The sequence below is a fragment of the Sphaerodactylus townsendi genome, linkage group LG07, assembly GCF_021028975.2.
Source record: "Sphaerodactylus townsendi isolate TG3544 linkage group LG07, MPM_Stown_v2.3, whole genome shotgun sequence".
Lineage (NCBI taxonomy): Eukaryota > Metazoa > Chordata > Lepidosauria > Squamata > Sphaerodactylidae > Sphaerodactylus > Sphaerodactylus townsendi.
The window spans coordinates 34,797,536-34,816,399 of NC_059431.1; the positions used below are offsets into that span (position 1 = coordinate 34,797,536).

At 43.2% G+C, this 18,864-nt stretch overlaps 1 protein-coding gene across 2 annotated transcripts in view; it reads right to left on the reverse strand.

The window, feature by feature from the left end:
* CMYA5 (cardiomyopathy associated 5) overlaps positions 1-17,545 on the reverse strand; it is a 75,234-nt gene extending 57,689 nt beyond the window's left edge. Inside the window, exons 1-2 of one of the 2 annotated variants that reach the window (XM_048503828.1) lie at positions 17,363-17,545; positions 407-7,589 (exon numbers count right to left, since the gene is read on the reverse strand). In XM_048503828.1, the coding sequence (XP_048359785.1) occupies positions 407-7,589; positions 17,363-17,469 (7,290 nt within the window). In that variant the 5' untranslated portion in view covers positions 17,470-17,545. Of the gene's footprint in view, positions 1-406; positions 7,593-17,362 lie in introns of both variants that reach the window. The other variant, XM_048503827.1, reaches the window with a different exon arrangement.
* Between the last annotated feature and the right edge of the window lie 1,319 nt (positions 17,546-18,864).

The window sequence follows — 18,864 nt, forward strand, 5'->3', positions numbered from 1 at the left end:
CCCTCAGCGCGTGGCATCCCTGGCGCTGAAGAAAACGGCGCCTTTTGATTACCCCACGCAGAGCGCGGGGTCGTGGGGACGCCTGGATGCGCGCCAGGGATGCCGCACGCTGAAAGCAGGGCGCAGCGACGGCAGCAGAAGGAAAAGTGGGGAAAGGCCCATTGTCTTTAAGATTAAACTTAGGTTTGTTGTTCTCAGGATAAAATGGAGAAAGGGTGGTATAAACCACTCTGAGCCCCAATTGGGCCTAAATTTCATGTCACATCCCAGGCCTTATTTGCCTTTCTCTTAACCTTGCATATATTCCATTGAAACATCCTCAACTGAATATCAATGTCAAATGACAACCTAAGAATGGCAATTCCAGTGTGAATGCTATAGAGAAATTCTACAGTTTGCAACTTACCTTTAACTCAATCACACCTGTGTCCAGGTTTGCCACACTGTGGTCTTTATGCTCTCCCCAAAGCTTGTCATTTGCTGATATGAGACACTTGCACTCAGAGCAATAAGTATCTAATTGTGCCAGTTCTGTTTCTCTCTGTGGAACCTCGCTTTCTGGAACTTTCTCTGGGAGTTTCTCAAGACCCATCAACTCCCCTTCTTCTGTATATGTACTGGCTTCTTTTTCATTTATAAATTCATAGCCATCACTAATGCGATCTAAAGATTTCCTGTCATCAAATAGTAGCTCTTCGCAAGCTAGCTCTGAGACTGTTTCTTCTTGAAAAACATCATCTCGTGTCACTGTTTCATATCCCATGAGCTCAGCTAGATCTTCATCATCACTGTATTCTTCTTCTTTTATTGGGTATAATGAATATGATTCAAAATCGTGTGACAAAAGAGAGAAGTCAAGTTCCCCAAACACTTTGTCAGATTTTGCCTCAGATGCTGAAAGTTGTTGGTTTGTATCATCTCTGTTGAGCTTAACTAGATCACTGGAAATATTTTCATTAACTCTTTTTTCATATGTTTGACCCTCAAAATCCCAAGATGGAAGATGTTCATGGTCTAAAGCGTACACACCCTGCGCCACAGGCTCAGGGCCTTCAACAGAATGTTGTTCTAATTGTCCCTCATGGTGGAATGTTTCCGGAAACAGAGCACCTTCTTCCAAAGGTTCCCTTGCCACATCATTATCTACTTTATCAACTTCTGTTATTTCAGATTGTTGTGTTTGGTCAGTTACAAGACAAGTTGATTCATCTTGCACTGATGATTCCTTTTGATAAACAGTTGCTGCATAATCCAGTATTGGACAAGACTCTTCATCGCTTGTTTCCTCTGGCAACATCTGACTTGTTTCAGAAGATGAGGATTCTTCTACTCTGTTCTGACTGCCATCATCACTGGTTGCACCTGAATGATAGAACCTGCTTCCAAAGGGTATTGCATGTGTTGGTAGACAAATCTGAACTTTTACATCACTTATGATTTCTGCTGGCTCATCTATCAATGCATCATTAACCATTTCAGTTACTTTAGATGGAATATAAACAGACTCACATTCCTTTTCATTTGATTCATATGCATCTTGCAAGACTGGTGGCTCATCAGTAACATTCTGGTGCTTCAGAACTTGTTCCCTTTTAGAATCCTCCAAGTTATTTGGACTACCATGTTTAGGACTGCCTCTTTGAAAGAAAACTGTAATTTCATCATCTGGGGCACCATGTTCTCCATGCAAAGGCACATCAGTATCCTTAATGTTTTCATCAGATAGATGTTTATAACTATCTTCTTCGGATTCCATCTCTTCTTTTTCACACAGATCCCTGTTCCAAGATGCCAGAGCAGGCTGCCCTGCTATCAGCTCAGGGTTAACTGTCTCATCTGGCAAGGGAATTAATGGAGTTTGGGATAACGTATCATTTTCTGCGTGAAATAAAAATGCACCTACTAAGTTTATCTCCTCCTTATTTTTATCATTTGTCCTGACAACATCAACTTGTTTGTCTCTATTTAATACCTTTGGGATATCTTGGTGGATAGTTGTTGCATTTTCTTTCTTTTCCACTCCATGAAAAGTTTCGTCCATTTTGCTTTCTAGTAAAGAAAACTCCAAAATATTTTCCAAGCTTGCAGCTGGAGGTGTGGATTTCTCAGCATTTTCCTTTGTCTCTTTCAATGGCCCCTGCACTACCTGAACAGACTGCTCTTTCCCTGTTTGGGTGAAGGAGCTGTCATCAGTCAAGGTATCTTTTCCAAAATTATCCAAACCAGTGACATTTACAATTCCATCATTTTTGTTTTCTGGAATAGTTAATTTTTCCTTTTCATTTTTTATACTACCCTGGACATCTTTTTCTTTAACAAGTCCTTTTAATTCATTTTCTTTATTTTCAAAGTTGTCTATTTTTAGGCTCTCTGAAGTTTTTGAACCCAATTTATGCATCAGGGGTTTTTGGTCAGCAACCAAATCTTCAACAAGATGAAATGGTTGGGTTTTCGGGAAGGAAACTGCTTCCAAATATTTTACTTTCTCTGGTATGTGCATATCTTCTTTATCAACGGCAGGAACAGGTGGAGGGACATGAATATTCACTGTCTCATGATATTCAGAATTCATGGATGCGTTTTTACCTTGATCAAGTTCAGGGGTAGCTATGGCTTTTTGTCTTGGCTTTTCATTGTCTTTTAATTCTTTCTCTTTTTCTAAGTAGTTTTCAGTTTGTTTCCAGGTTATGTCTGTATGAGGTAAATTCTTTATGTCTTCTGTTCCTGAAACAGTTTCACTGCTAATTAAAATAGCCTTATTGCTAGTTTTATCGGAGTTTGCTGACCCTAGCTGAGTGTCTCTCATATGTTCTGATAGGACAGTATCAGAAGACTCATTCAAAATTAAGTTAGATATTGTGGGGCTATTACAGATATTTTCTCTATTTTGGTCAATAGCCTCTGCTTGAAATTCATGAGAAAGCTGTTCTGTTTCAAAATATGTTGCAGAAGGTTGGATTTCCCTCTTAATTGCTTCATCAATCTCAGAAGGCGAAGCTGAACCATTTGTGGATCCTTCTATCAACAAATTGGGTTCTTCAAACGGAAGTTGAACATCTAGGCTCTCTTTCTCCACAGTCTTTGGAAAAAATGTTTGCATTTCTTTTGCCTCAGAAAGGAGGAATGCAGCAATGGACAAGGGCTCTTCTGGCACCACGGTTTCAGGAGAACAAGGCTGGACTTCTGGCTTTTTAGCTTCTTCAGTAAAATCCATCAAAGCAAAGTTTGCTTGTCCCAATACTGCTGGTATGGAGGCTTCTGGTGAATATGAGCAAACCCCATGCTTTCCCACTATCTCAGTGAGAAGAGATGAAGCTGGCTGTTTATATTCTAACTTTTCAGCTTCATACTTTGGTGGCTGGATTTCTTTTTTCTCTGCTTCATCCATAGATTCTGATGACTTTGAAACTCCAAAATCCACTTCTGCATTGTCAGGCAAGTAGCCCAGAGGCTGACATAAATCTTGAACAGCTGCAGATGAATAAGGCTGAATGACTTCCATCTTCTGTTCTTTAATTGGTGGCAGTAAATCCACATGTTCTGCCTCCTTTTGCAAGACTGGTGACTGTAGAGATGCCAAAGGTGTGCTCTCTTGGTTATCTCTTTTTTCTGTGCAATGCAATAATCCCTGGCGTGTGGGTGCTGGTTGAACAGCGGAAAATAAATTTTGAGGCATCTCCTGCTTGCTTATCTCTTCAGTAGTATTCAATGCTGTCCTGTCTTCTAGTTCCGACGGTGCTGTTACAGGGCAATATAGCTCAACATCCTTATTCCTTCTTTCAAACTGTGCAGTGGCAAATAAATGAGACTGATCATCTTGTACATCTGCTTTCTCAGCAGTCAGATGATTTGACTGTTCCTCCCCTCCATCAACAACAAATGATGAAAAAGTTTCTTTGGAAATGTGTTCTTCAGGAACAGGTGAAAAAGAAGGAGCTATTTCTTTTACTGCTTCAGAAGTTACATCTTCTGGAATGAACTTTGATTCTTCAGGTGCAATTTTTACAGCCCTAGATAAATGAAGGGTCTGTTCCCTACATTCACCCATGAGGAAGGCTGCAAGGGACAGCTGCTCCTCCGGCACTGATTCTGATTTCTGGGGCAAAAGGCACTGATTTTCTTCTTTCTGTGGTTTGTTGTTATGATCTGACAAAAGAAAATCTGATTGCCCTGGAGCTGGCACAGAATTTTCTAGAGACTTTGTGTCACCTAGAGATAATGATGAAATCTTCTGAGATTTTTCGGATGCCTCATTAGATGAACAGCTTTGAATTTCTTGTGATTCTGGAGCAGCAGAAGATGCTGGAGTTATGGCTGAATCATGCTCAGTGACTTTCCCCTCTGCTTCTGATAAAATTAGACCTTCATGGTCTGACCATGGAGTCACACCTCTGTCTCCTTCCTCAGCATTCATCACTGGGAAAGATGTATCAAGATGCATTCTTGATTCAGGCATGGATGATACATAGTCTGGCTCCAATTCTGCAGTTGCAGCCTGTCTAGGTTGCTTTGCCACATGGCCTGATTTAGATGCCGTAATGTCACGTGCCATTGCTTGAGCTGTAGAGTTTTGTATATTTAACAATCCAGAATCTGGGGCTGCTAGTCCTGTTGAAAAGTCACCATTATCTTGTAGTTCTGTTGAACAAATTGATTCAGATGAATCTTTTGCAGTTGCAGGCAAACAAACCTGGATTCCGTTTATCACCGTTTCTTCCACTGACTGTGATACATTTGACTCCACCTTTTGTAGACTTGTGGATGGTAGCCGTTGAGGAGTTTGTCCTGTCTCCACCTGTACTGTCTCTTCCTTTTCTGGCACATGCACAACATCCAGTGAATCTGGATGTGAAGGTTCAGTGAAGGAGTTTTCCATAATTTTAGTATCTGCTTCATCTGCAGAACTTAATGCAACTATTGCTTCCATCTCCAGCTGGGACTGCGTGGACTCATTTGTATTTTGCTTTTTTATTTCAGGTGTAACTGAATGTTTCGTCTCAAGCTGTGCTGTTCCAAATAAATGGTGGACTTCTTGCTGACTGTCATCTCTACTGTGAGACAATGAGGCATCCTGATCTTCAGAATACAGATTTGCTTTTACAGATGGAGGGTTATGATTTTCTAAGTCTGCTGCTTCGTGTAGCTGAACAGATGCTTTGGGAGGAGGTTCAGCAGACAGAGGCAAATCAGGCCAGATTGTCTTCTCTTCAGCAGCAGCAGCAGCAGCAGCAGACTCTCTTGAAATAGACACTAATTCTTTAGATGAAGTTTTTGTGGTTGAGTCAGGCTGAATGTCTAATTTTGTCATGTCAGCATTTTGGACAGCCACTGTAGGAAGCGGCACTTCTGAGATCAAAATTGTTTTCTCAGGAGTACATAGAAGATTGTCTTGTTTCTCGATTTGTTCAGTAACATATGATACAACAGAGTTTGGCTGCTCTGATTGAAGTACTGCTGGAGAAGGTGACTGAGTTTCCTTCTTTTCTGCAATGTCAGTGAGAAGAGATGAAACAGACGGTAGTTGTTCTGCAGTCTCATTGCTTTTCTCAATAGACAAGTGTGGACTTACTTCTACATCTCTGAGATGTGATGGTTCTACGTCTCCTGATCCTTGCACAACCTTCCTGACTTCAGAAATAACTGGCTGTTCATTTTCTGACTGTATTATTGATTCAGAATCTTGGTGAACTTTTCTCTCTGCAGTGAGGAAAGGGAGTGATGTGTCTAGATGTTGAAATTCTAGTTGTACTGTCTGAGTCTCTTCTTTATCTCTCGAATAAGATACGTCTTGAAATTCTGGCTCCTGCAACGCTGTGGCCGATGCTTGTGTCTGAATGCCCTGCTTGTCTAAATTCAATTCCACTTGTTCTTTTTTCTCAGCTTCACCCATAAGACATGAGAGCTCTGGAAGTCTAAAATGCTCTTCTCCACTTAGGCATTCCTGTTTTTCTGTGCTAAGACCTATGGAAGAGAAAGCAGATACTTTTTCAGCCTCCCTAGTCACTGATTCTTCCGCTGAAGGTGGCACGGGAAGGTGATTTGGCTCTGTTGGTAGCATTGCACCTGGTTGTTTCTGTGCATCTTCCGTCTTTAAATATTCTACTTCCAATTGCTTTCTTTCTTTCTTTTCTGTTTCTGTGACAGAATGTGGTGCATCTTCTGCCTCTTCAGGCAACGACTCTGCAGGTGAATAAGAAGGAATGATTTGCTTTCCAGTTTCTTCAGTAGAACACAGCAAAGCCAAACCTTTGCTCTCCAGTTCTGAAGGATGCAGTTCAATATCTCGGCTTGCATTTTCAGCCAGAAGAGAAGGCTCATGTTCGTGCTGGACAGTTTCAGGCTGCCTAACATTTTGATACTTTACATCCCAAGCTGCAGATTCTGATGACACAACTGGAGCTGATTCAGCTTGGTTCCCCTCTTCATTAGCAGAGTGAGAAAGAGGCCCAGCAGAAATAGGTGAGTCCAGTTGAGCTGTTTGCCCCTCTGGTGCATCTGAGGTACAAGGAACTCCTGTGGCCCCTGGAATACGGTGCTCTGACATTGGCTTCCCTGGTTCCTCAACAGAACTGAATGACTTTTCTGACATGACACTGGCCACATCAGGGAGAAAAGGTGGCTTTGCTTTAATCTCCACTGCATCCTGATCACCGGGTGGAGCAAGTTCTGCATGTTCTGATGCTGATGTTTGAGTCAGAGGTGAATAGGAGTTATTATCCAGCTTGTTTGCTTTGTTAGCAAGGGGCGACAGAATGGGTGATGGTTTCTCTGAAGTTTTATTTAGAGCATCCGGCAGAACAGATTTTCTCATTTTCTTCTCATCTTTTTTATAGGAAGTAGACACCCCCGACTTTGAAATGTTTGTCTGCACAGGCTTGAGGTTATAGCGTATAATTTCCTTCTTATTATTCTTATCCCTTGTATCTCTTTCCACATGTCTTAAAGACACAGAAATGCCTTGCCTGGGGAATATTTTTGGTTGTTCTTTTGGCTTCCTGGTGCCACCTGAAGGCAAATCTTTTTCATTTGCCCTCCTGAAAATCCTTTTATTTCTCTCTTCCAGCACTGCGGTGATCTGCTCGATCCGTGCTCGTACTGTCCCCTTGATTGGTAGCTCCCCCTTTTTTTTCAAAGCATTTTCTTTTTCTTCTGACACCACACTCTCCACTTCCTGTGTGATTTGTATCAAATAGTCTTTGATCTTTGATGGTTGCACTTGCAAGGGCCACGAATGTGGATCAGCAGGATCCAGTTCTCTTCTTTGAGCTGTTACTTGGTTGTGCTTTATAGAAAATTCTTTACTATCCATGCCTGAATTCTGGTTTGGGAATGATGGCATCTGATCTAATGAGCTATTTGTTTTCTGTGCTGCCTTTCCTTCATCCATGACTCTCCCCGGAGGAGAATCCACGTATGAGTTGTCCATACTATAAACACCAGATGTAGCACTAGTTTCTGACGCTTGGGATGTGGAACATCGGCTTGAACTGGTCTCCCATGTCAGTCCATTGTCTTCACTTTGAACAGTGTCGATTGTATCCGGTGACATTGTTTTCCTTCTTCCACTGTTCCGGTTAAAGTTTTTCAAACTGCTAAGGAAACAAATGGTAAAACAAACTGTGACCTTCTTCAACGAAGAAGCCAAAACTTAAAGATTAATATATATATCAAAGCATTCAATACACATGTGATTTTATAAAAATAATTAAAAACAATGTTTCTTTATATCTATCTATCTATATCTATCTATCTATATATTCAAATTTTATTAAGTATTAAAATATTTTTAAAAATAACAATATCTCAAAACTTATCAGGCTTTTACATTATTTAATAATATAAAAGGATTAAAAACAATGTTTCTGTCAATACACTATGGACATAAGTCTTATTAAACTTGTTCATGAATATCACATTTAAAGTCTGGAAAATATTCCTTTGTCACCTCAGTGCCGAGCCAGAAATAAGGAGTATGTGTATGTGTGTGTGTGTGAGAGAGAGAGAGTTGGGGAGGGGTCACCAGATGTGTGGGAACTGTCCTTTCCCTTGATGGTTTTGAATCAGGTATATAGACCTTCAGTGTGGAACCACAATAATACCTCTTTAGGCACTCATACAAACTTCCCAAAGGAATTAAGCTCAGCAGAAGCAACTAGTTCTGCCTTTTTCTGAGAGAGATTGACTCTAACTGGCTAGCCCCTGTGAAAATTACAAAGCTGTCTCCCCCTTCTTCCTTCCCCATCTTGCTATTCATTGGCTGAACCTTGGCAGAGTAATGAGGTCATTCTCCCATCACCCAAAATTCTACCCAAAGGTGGGATGGAAATCTGCACTGAAGCTGGAGCCATGAATGTGCAGTGATAGATAGGGTTGGAGATTCGGACAGTCCGAATTTGGATTTTTACCGAATCTGCACTGATTCGGACAGATTCGGACGAGCAGGGTCCGAATCTGAGCTGTCTGAATCCTAACAGATCTGAATCCATGGGATTCGGATCACCAGCCGAATTGCGTTTTTATTTTTTGGTGTTTTTTCATGTTTCGGCCTGCAGGGGGCGCATTTTTAACCACATCTGCACCAAAATTTCAGGGTATCATCAGGAGACTGTCCTGATGATACCCTCCAAGTTTGGTGCAGTTTGGTCTAGGGGGGCCAAAGTTATGGACCCCCAAAAGGGGTGTCCCTATCCCCCATTCTTTCCAATGGGGACTAAGGAGATGAGGCTACCCTTTTGAGGGTCCATAACTTTGGCCCCCCTGAACCAAACTGCACCAAACTTGGAGGGCATCATCAGGACAGTCTCCTGATGATACACTGAAATATTGGTACTGATACATCTACAAATGTACCCCCTGCAGGCACCCCCAGAAATTTGCACAAGATTCTTTGTTCTGCAGTGACGTAGCTGCATTGCTGTCAATAGGGAATTTCTGATAGAGGGCTGTGAGGTGCACATTTTTCATGGTAAACCCACAAAACTTTCAGGGTATCTTCAGGAGAGTCTCTGGATGACACCATCTAGGTTTGGGGAACTTTACTTCAGGGGGCAGTGGGAGATGGGCCCTACCCTTTTGGGGTCCCATAGAATTAAACCCCCTGAAGCAAAATTCCCCAAACCTGGATGGTATCATCCAGAGACTCTCCTGAAGATACCCTGAAAGTTTTGTGACCATACCTTCAGAAATGTGCACCTCACAGCCCTCTACCAGAAATTCCTCATTGACAGCAATACAGCTAAGTCACTGCAGAACAAAGAATCTTGGGCAAATTTCTGGGGGTGACTGCAGGGGACGCATTTTGAGATGTATTGGCACCAAATTATCAGGGTATCATCAGGTGACTGTCCTGATGTTGCCCACCAAGTTTGGTGCAGTTTGGTTCAGGTATGGACCCTCAAAAGGGGTGTAACTATTCCCCATTGTTTCCAATGGGAGCTGATAGGGGATGGGGGCTACACCTTTGAGAGTCCATAACTTTGGCTCCCCTGAACCAAACTGCACCAAACTGTGGGGGTATCATCAGGACAGTCTCCTGATGATACCCTGAAAGTTTGGTGTCACTAGCTTTAAAAATGCTGGTTTGCGTGTTTCACCGCTCACTCACTCCAGCAGGCTTCATGTGCAGGAGCGGTGAAACATGAAAACCAGAATTTTTAAAGCTAGTGGCACCGAATTTCAGAGTATCATCAGGAGACTGTCCTGATGACACCCCCCAAGTTTGGTGCAGTTTGGTTCAGGGGGGCCAAAGTTATGGACCCTCAAAAGGGGGCCCCTATCCCCCATTGTTTCCAATGGGAGCTAAGGAGATGGTGGCTACCATTTTGAGGGTCCATAACTTTGCCCCCCCCTAAACCAAATTGCACCAAGCTTGGGGGGTGTCATCAGGACAGTCTCCTGATGATACCCTGATATTTTGGTGCTGATATGTCTAAAAATGCGCCTCTACAGGCACCCCCCAAAATTTGCCCAATATTCTTTTTTCTGCAGTGACTTCTGCATTGCTGTCAATGGGGAATTTCTGGTGGAGGGCTGTGGGGTGCACATTTATCAAGGTACAGTCACAAAATGTTCAGGGTATCTTCAGGAGAGTCTCTGAATGACACCATCCAGGTTTGAGGAACTTTGCTTATGGGGGCAGTGGGAGATGGAACCTACCCATAACATTGAACCCCTTGAAGCAACGGTCACCAAACCTGGATGGTGTCATGAAGCAACTCTCCTGAAGACACCCTGAAAGTTTTGTGGGTTTACCATGAGAAATGTGCACTCCACAGCCCTCCCACAGAAATTTCCCATTGGCTGCAATGGAGCCAGCCAGCCAGCCACTACAGAGCACAGAATCTGGGGAAATTTCTTTGGGTGACTGTGAAGGGTGCACTTTTAGAGCTACTGTCACCAAAATTTCAGGGTATCTTACAAGTACTGTCCCTATGATACTCCCCAAGTTTGGTGAAGTTTGGTTCAGGGGGTCAAAAGTTATGGACCTTCAAAAGTGTAGCCCCCATCTCCTGTTAGCTTCCATTGGAAACAATGGGGGATGGGGCACCCCTTTTGAGGGTCAATAACTTTGCCCCCCCCCGAACCAAACTGCACCAAACTTGGGGAGAATCATCAGGACAGTCTCCAGATGATATCCTGAAAGTTTAGTGCCGCTAGCTTTAAAAATGCATCCCCTGCAGGCCAAAACGTGTAAAAACACCAAAAATTCAAAAAAATAATAAAACGGACCCAAATTTTTTGGATTTATCCGAATTTTCGGGCATATCCAAATCGGCTATGATTCGGATTTGGGTATACAAATCATTTTATGCCCCAAAATACCCAAATCCGAATTTTACCAAATTTTTTTAGTATTGACCAACCCTAGTGATAGAAGAAGAGTGAGAGAGGAGAGAATACAGAGGAAGAATACTCTAACACTTTGAAGGAGGGACATCTGTCGGTATATATTCAAAACTGAGTAGGCTGAGCTGGGTTGATCCCTCTCCATCCCATGTTGGTGTGTTTTATGCTACTGTCACATTTGACTGTGAATCTGGGAGGTGCAAAAACAGAAGATTCAGAGAAAGAAGTGGTATGTTATAACTGAACTCTTATACATGAATATCAGACATGAAAGGAAACACATTTCTGGAGTAACTTTCACCACCCAGCTACTCTGAAAGAAATTCTCAGGGAGTGTACCCCACACTCAAGGGCTGCTCCCACCAAAATTTTAGACTTGGGATTTTCAATATGTAGGGTTTTCTTTTGTTTTGTTTTCTCACAAAAACTAAGGGCAAATGAGAGGGCCCAAACCATTACTTTATTGCAGTGGCCACTTGGCCATTATAACCACCAAGACTTTACTGGTGAGCAGATGACCAGGATAGCCCTTTCCTCAGCCCGAAATAGCTGGGGTGACCTCTGAGTCACTCAGGGTTTGTGAAATGCATAGTCACTTATGTGAAAAGCACTACCAAATCTCTTCCACCTGTGTCCAGTGGAAGAAAAGTCCAGGGGTAGAAATGACATTGTGTGACTCATGACATCATGTCTGCCCAAAACGCTATATGTGGCATAAGCATGTTGGGTGATACCCTGGGTGTTCCTGAAAACTCCATGGTAAATATCATGGAGTTTTCAGGAATGACCAGACCATCCTCCAAAGCACATGTATATAGGGAATTTGGGGCAGATGTGACATCATATATCAACTTGATGTTATTTTCACTAGGACAAGTTGTGGTGGTGTTAGGCTGGATGGAACAGCAAGGAAGACACTATGGTACTTCCTTTCTTCCAGCAGGTTCTTTGTCAAGGGTAAGGATGGGCAACCCAAGGGCTAAGGGCCTTTTGCAACCTGAGGGCTAAGGGCCTTTCCCTCCTTGACTCTTTCTTTCAACATTTTTACAAGACCATATCGGTTTGAAATATATTCTCTCCCGGCCCCTGGCCCCACTTTCTCTACACTTGAGGAGACAATTCAGGGTTGCTGAAGGAGGGTAGCATGATATTCTGTCACTAACCCTACCACTACATTTGTAGTTATACATGCAGAAATCATAGAGCTCTGTCAAAATATATTCACAAAGGATAGAACTCACAGAAACAGCTAATAAAAACAACTAGTGACTGATGCTGACATGAAATACCTGGCAAAATGGTTTGTGTGGCAGATCAAACTCACTTGCTATAGAAATCACAATACAAGAACAACTGAGATCTTTTCTGTTACAATTCCTTCAGAAAATTTCTGCATGATTCTCTGACCAAGCTACCTCAATGTCTGCCTGGAGCTGCAGTGTGTAAGGGCCTATGTTTTCTTCCAGCTGTTGGCAACACAGGAGACATTGCTATTGTCTTCTGGCCCCATGCCAGTATCTGCCAGATCCAGACTGACAGTAGTACAAGAGGAGGCTATGGATAGGTGTACCTTGTTCAGGGCAACCTTGAACCAGCCTTGGTATTGACAATAACTTTTTGTTAGAGATTTTACCTCTGTCCCGGGACTACAGATTTTTGCCTGTAAAGTGAATTGTCAGGATTGAATACCACAGCTACATCTTTTCTAATCATTACAAACTGATGGCAGCCACAGTCACAGCTATCAAAAATCTCTTTGCTGCAGAGCTATTACAGGATGTAAGCAGCCAGAGAGGAAGCTGGCATTCCAAAAATCTGCAAACACTTACATATATGGCCTGCCATAAATTCATGAGCAGGAGAGTGGATTTATGGAGTGCCTTGGAAGAGCAAGGTTATTCTAGTCTGTGCAATTTGCTAAAAATCGTAAGCTGCAGACGAGCCTTAAGCCCTGTAGAGACCCACCTGCATTAATCCAAGGACACTGTGCTTTAGTTTAACAGGGCACCAGCAGAGAGGTTTTAACTCACATACAAACCGGAATGTGGTTTGAATGAGAAGGAAACCTGATTTGTGGGAGAAAGGAGATCTGCTTGAGGGTCCTGAATAAAAAGCCTAAAATTTGAAATAAACATTTTGGCAGGAATCATTATGTGTACCGCAATATAAGCAGAAACATTCCACTCCAGTGCAGCTTCCTTCTCTTCCCTCACAATACACAAGTACAAGAGCTTTGACTTAACTAGAAGAAATATTGACCAAGGTCAGTAATAGCAACAAATCTTTGCACTTTTTAAATGCGGTGTTCAGTGCCAAACAGATTGCCCAGCCCTGCTGTAATCAATCAGTGTCTCATGCCTCAGTGGTGTATCTTCTCCATTTTCTTTGAATGAACCCAGCCTCCTAGTGTTGGATGATATCAGGCTGGCCAGTTATAGCTCTGGCAAACAATCAAGAGAAAAGCAGGGTTTTGAGACACTGTGGGACAGACAGTGTTTCCCGCTCACTGGAAGAGCCACATAATACAGGATATAGATGCCAGACAGCTGAATGACCACCAATAGGCCATCTAGTAAAATACCCAGTCAAAAAGAAAGAACCAAAGAAACATAATTTGCCTGCTCATAGAACTACAACACAGGAAGAAGAAGAGTTTGGATTTATATCCCACTTTTCTCTCCTGTAAGGAGTCTCAAAGTAGCTTACAAACTCCGTCCCTTCATTTCCCCGCAAACAGGTGTGGCACCAAAAATGGCATTCCTGGATCAACTATACCCATATGTCTTTCCTACCCAGAATCTGAGGTAGCATTTACCTATAATGTGACTTCATTTTCCCCCTCCCACCACTATTAGCCACTACATGTAGTCACAAAACAAGTAATTATTGCTACTCATTACTGGGGGGATGTGGGATAATATAACAATAGAGGGATAATGCACTGCTCTCAGCAGTCTCTCTATCCTCAGCACAACAGCCAATTCAACAAGGTCAAAATATGCTTTTGTAGAATGAGTTGCAAAATAGTCTGATGTTTTTTGCTCTCACATCCCTAACCCACTCTGATATCATCTTGGAAATGAATTTCTAACAAGAATACAAAGCTCATCTGCTCTCACTGTGAAAAGGAACACAGGAATAACTCAGGTGTTTTCCCAGACAAGTGCCAGGTACAGATCAGGCTACACTAATTATTACCATTCATCACGTCCCCATTGGCTTACATAAGTGACACAAAAAGGGAATCCATTTTGCAAATTAAAGTTTGCATATGTATTTAATGAAAATCGAGATGCCCTTAATATTATATTCATTCAAATATTGTCTGATCAGCAAGGACCAATTGTGAATATGTTTGAACTACATTTCACCAGACACTTTACACTGCAAACTCTGCCTACCTTAACATGATTGGGGAGGCTGCATTCTCCATCTGGTATATATTTGGGAGGCTAATGTAACATCAAGATAAGCCCCCTTAACCTAGAAAGAGACCCCCTCCAACCCTATAAGGGTTATCTTGGAGGAAGGGACAAGTTCCTTTTTTACAACTGTGCACATGATAAAAGACTCTTGAATCTCACTGCAGAATTTTTCCATCTATGGGGTACCACTATATGGCCTTAACTGGGCGGGGGAATTCGTTATCAAATCTTCTACAGGAGAAGCAACATATTGACAATGGTATGTGTTTTCCCCTGCCCATATAAAGAAGATTATCATAGGCTTGGAGAAGAAGCTTTAATGAGCTATTCAAGGAAGGGAAAATACACACTGCATAATTTAATTGACATTTTAAATTCTTGATTTGCCATTTGTTTAACCATGGACATAAAGAACCTGAGGGGTTCTGTGAAATTGAGATAGCAGGGTGAGGAGAGAAGTGATAGCATTGCATTGCTGTGCTGTGATTTTTTTCAAGAAGTTGGCAGACAGCAAAAAGTATAAATATTAGATGTTTGGGTGTGCACCATTTTCCCCGTTATTTTTTGGGGTTGGGTTTAATAGTCCTGGAAAGTTTTGAAAACCCTGAAAAAAGCCAAATTTTCATATCAGTTGGGGGGAAGGGAGCTGAAAATTCTCAGGTCTATTAAACATAAACTCGAAAGCTGAACATCAGGCTCCTGATAAGGTAGTGTGTGTGTGTGTGTGTGTGTGTGTGTGTGTGTGTGTGTGTGTGTGTGTGTGTGTGTTTTCAGTTCAGCTTTTGCCAAATGCACACCCCTTTGGTCCCCAAGCTTCAAGAATGGTTTCCTTCCCAATTAAAAATACCTCTGTATTTGTATAAGCGTTTTGTACTCTTGTGCTCTTGTCTTGTGAGCTTCCTAATATGTTTGCTTGATCACAAGCTATCTTGAACAGTTCTCATGCCCAAATGAGGAAAAGGACAAGGAAGAAAATGAGGAAAAAGACTCTGGAGGCAGATTTTCTCCAGGATTTCCCCTTGGCTTTGGGGTGCCAGAAGAATCTGTTCCGGAAATGTAATCCTGACTAGCAAAGTAAAACTTACTTAAGATGTTTACATCCCAACTCCTTCAGCTGTTTGGCTCTTAGTGCAGCACAAGGGCTGCCCAGACTTCCTGTTCAACTGCTCTGAGAAGCTTATTATGTCATCAGAGTGGCCTTGGGGGCAATCTCCTGTTTCCCAATGGAGAAGTCACCCAATGGCAGCAGAAGAGATGGAGCCCTGTCCTCCCAACATTCAGCGGTTGTCAAGCATTCCTACCATTAAGTAATGGCAGATTGATCCATCATCACCGGTAGTCAGTGTGCCCCCCTCAGGTCCATGGACCTCAGCAGCAACCCCACTTTCCTGACTACTAATGCAGAGTTTAGTAAGGGATAAAATAAAACCATTGTTACTTCAATTCACCTTTTACCTTCTTCATACACCCCACCATATTCATAATCCCATTGACTCAAAGCATAAAAATGGATGGGGGTGATTTTGAAAAGCCTCCTTAGCCAAGGGGAATCTTGGATCAGCAGAACTGGACAGCTCAAGTGGATAGTTTGGAGAAGACATTGCCCCTTTTCTTTTCAGGATCACCACTAGTGCTCTAAAAGCAAGCTGTTATTTTTAAAATGGAATGTGTGATTTTATGAATCTAGCGTTGCACCCCTGGACTGTTCAATAACGAGACTTCGTATTCAAACTATTTCCTTTATTGAAAACAGGATTGAGTATTCAGACTTCCATTGACAGAACTAAGGATTAAGCCAAAGCACCATCCATTAGACCTTCACTCCATCCCCTCCCCCGCCCCGCCACCTTCTATGTTGCTTGACACCACCCTTCGGCACTAATTCCCAAGGAAGGGGAGGGAATGGCACTCCTCCATTCTCATGAGAAGGAGAAGGTACGCCCTTTACCAGAGCAAAACAATTCATTCTCCCCAACCCGTTGAAGTTGTAGAAGCCAGCAGGTACCTAATGAGCAGATTAGTCTGTGCCAAAAAGTGGAACTAGAGAGCAAGCAAGAGACAGAAGTCCCAGAGAGAGGAACCCACATCCTGGCCAGGAGATATGACAGGATTGGGCTGGAACAGGGCCAGATCATGACATCTAGATGTTTTGGGGGGAGTTTTGCAAGGGAATAAATAGTAAGTGGGGTCAAGTGTAAATATATTACAGGGCTAACCTTCTTGCACCATCCTACTCAGACTATGTGGATTTCAAGGTTATTTTTTGTTTGTACTAAACATTATAATATTTTATGGCCACCAAGCAGGACCATGGAATGATGTGGAAAAGACTCCCCTCCACCCTTCACAGTTAATATTGCATAACCCACTTGTGCCTGAAACTTTTCAAGGCAGGATTCCCTTTTCCAATATTATGATCCATAGATACAGAGATTGTCTTATATTTAGATCCCCTCCATTCACCCAGAAGATTTGGAAGAAATAGATAATTGGCTGACTTATTTATTTTAAATTTTTTGGTTAGGGAGAACATGCTATTTGGACTAAACTAACCATGCAGAAAATATACCTAAAACCAAATGGCCTGCAGCCTCCACACCCACACAAAACCACCTCATTTCCTTTACAAAAGGGGATGTATCCCTTGAGTTTTAAATTCTCCCCCACACCACACAGAGAATGACAGCAACTTTAAGGGAACTAAGGGGAAAGCCTGCTTGTCTGACTCCACAATTTCACACTTAAACTCACACGCATGCCACACACACACACACATCCCCTGAGAGTAACTGAAGATCGATATGTAATGATGAGCCAGCCAGCCAGCAAGGCAGGAACAGCAGGAGATGCCAGTCCAAGGGGTACAACGCAGGAGCTTTAAATAGAACATGCCTCTGGTACACAGATCAAGCTCTATCCAAATAACAACCAGCTGCAGTTCAGACTCATCAGAAAAGTCCCCCTGTTCTCTGAAACTTTAATATATTTGATGCCAAGCTAGAACTGAGCAAAGCCACATCTCCCAACCCGGTCCTTGCAGGCCATTTAGGCAGCCCATATGCTGTGCTTGCACATTTTTGAAAGTACAACACCTGTTAGAAAGTGGGTTTCTTTCTTGGGGCTCATCTTCATCCTCTTCTTCACCTTCCACAGAGATATCAGGGGATTCATCATACTCCAAGTTGCAGTCAGTGTCCATTTTTGTCCCCAGGTCAGTCCCTTGCTGTGTTTTCTCCCCTCTACTCACTCCTCCCCAGGGCTGCCCGAAGCAAACTTGTCATCTACAGCCGCTCAACCTTCCTGACTCAGGAGAGTCTTTAAATAGAACCAATGGAAAGTTGAAACATCAAACTTTGGCTGCCACCTTAGACTTTCTGCTGGGTCCTAACACCACCTGATTCCTAGGGCCAATACAGTCAACATCAACTTGAGCCAGAACTACAAAATACTGCTGGCAGAGCAGCCAACAAAACCTTGAATGGCATTAGGTATCCTCATTAGTATCAAAAGATATACCTGGCCAACTGAATTATAGGGCATGTGAATATAGAACATGTGGTTTTATAAATTCTGGGGTTCTGGGCAAAAACCCAGGATGGGGCCACAGAATCATTGCCCTCCCTGCAGCAGGTATCCCCTACCAAGCCTAGTACCTGCTGCCGTGGGCCAAGCAAGGGGAGATTCTCCCCGTGAGAAGCAGGTGGAAACTGCTGCTGCCACCAGAAGCCTGCTTCTGAACTTTGGATGGGACAAGCGCAAGCAGCCGCTGCTCCCAGGCTGTCTGCTCCCTCCATTGTTGTGCAGGGCCAGAGGCAGTCAGGTCCCCCCGCAGCTACCCTGTTGCCCACTGGTTAAGACCACTCCTGCGTATAGATACATGATCTCTGGATCAAGGCACTTTACCACCTAAACTGACATTTATTTTAGAATTACAGAACCATAGGGCCTTTCCCCACTTACCTTAAGCCCCGCGCTACTTGAGGAGACTAGCGCGGGGTCCCCCGGCACTCCCCACGACAGGGGTGGCGACAGCGCAGCCGCCCCGACGCTGCCGCTGTCGCGCCCCCTCAGCGCGTGGCATCCCAGGCGTTCTTCTTAAGGGGACACTCGGGCGCGCGCCTGGAATGCCACGCACTGAGAGAAGCGCACGGCATAGGGGGGATCCAAGAGCGTGGGGAAAGGCCCATAGAATTGGAAGTGACCGTATAGGCCACTTAGTTCAACCCCCTTCTCAATGCAGGATCAGTCTAGAGCAGTGATGGCGAACCTTTTCGAGACCGAGTGCCCAAATTGCTACCCAAAACCCCCCTATTTATCGCAAAGTGCCATACTGAGGTTTCAGTTTAGAAACGCGTTACACTGGAGTAAGCTTGGTGAAGCAACCGTGCAATGCTTCAAATGGGTGAATCACGACCCTAGGAGGGTTTACTCGGAAGCAAGCCCCATTGCCAGCAACTGAGCTTACTCCCAGGTAAACTATTGTGCCCAAGTCAGCCTAGATGTGTGTGTGGGGGGGAGGGGTGATTTTCCACCCCTCCACATGATGGACTCCGTGCACGCGTGCCCACAGAAAGGGCTCTGAGTGCCACCTCTG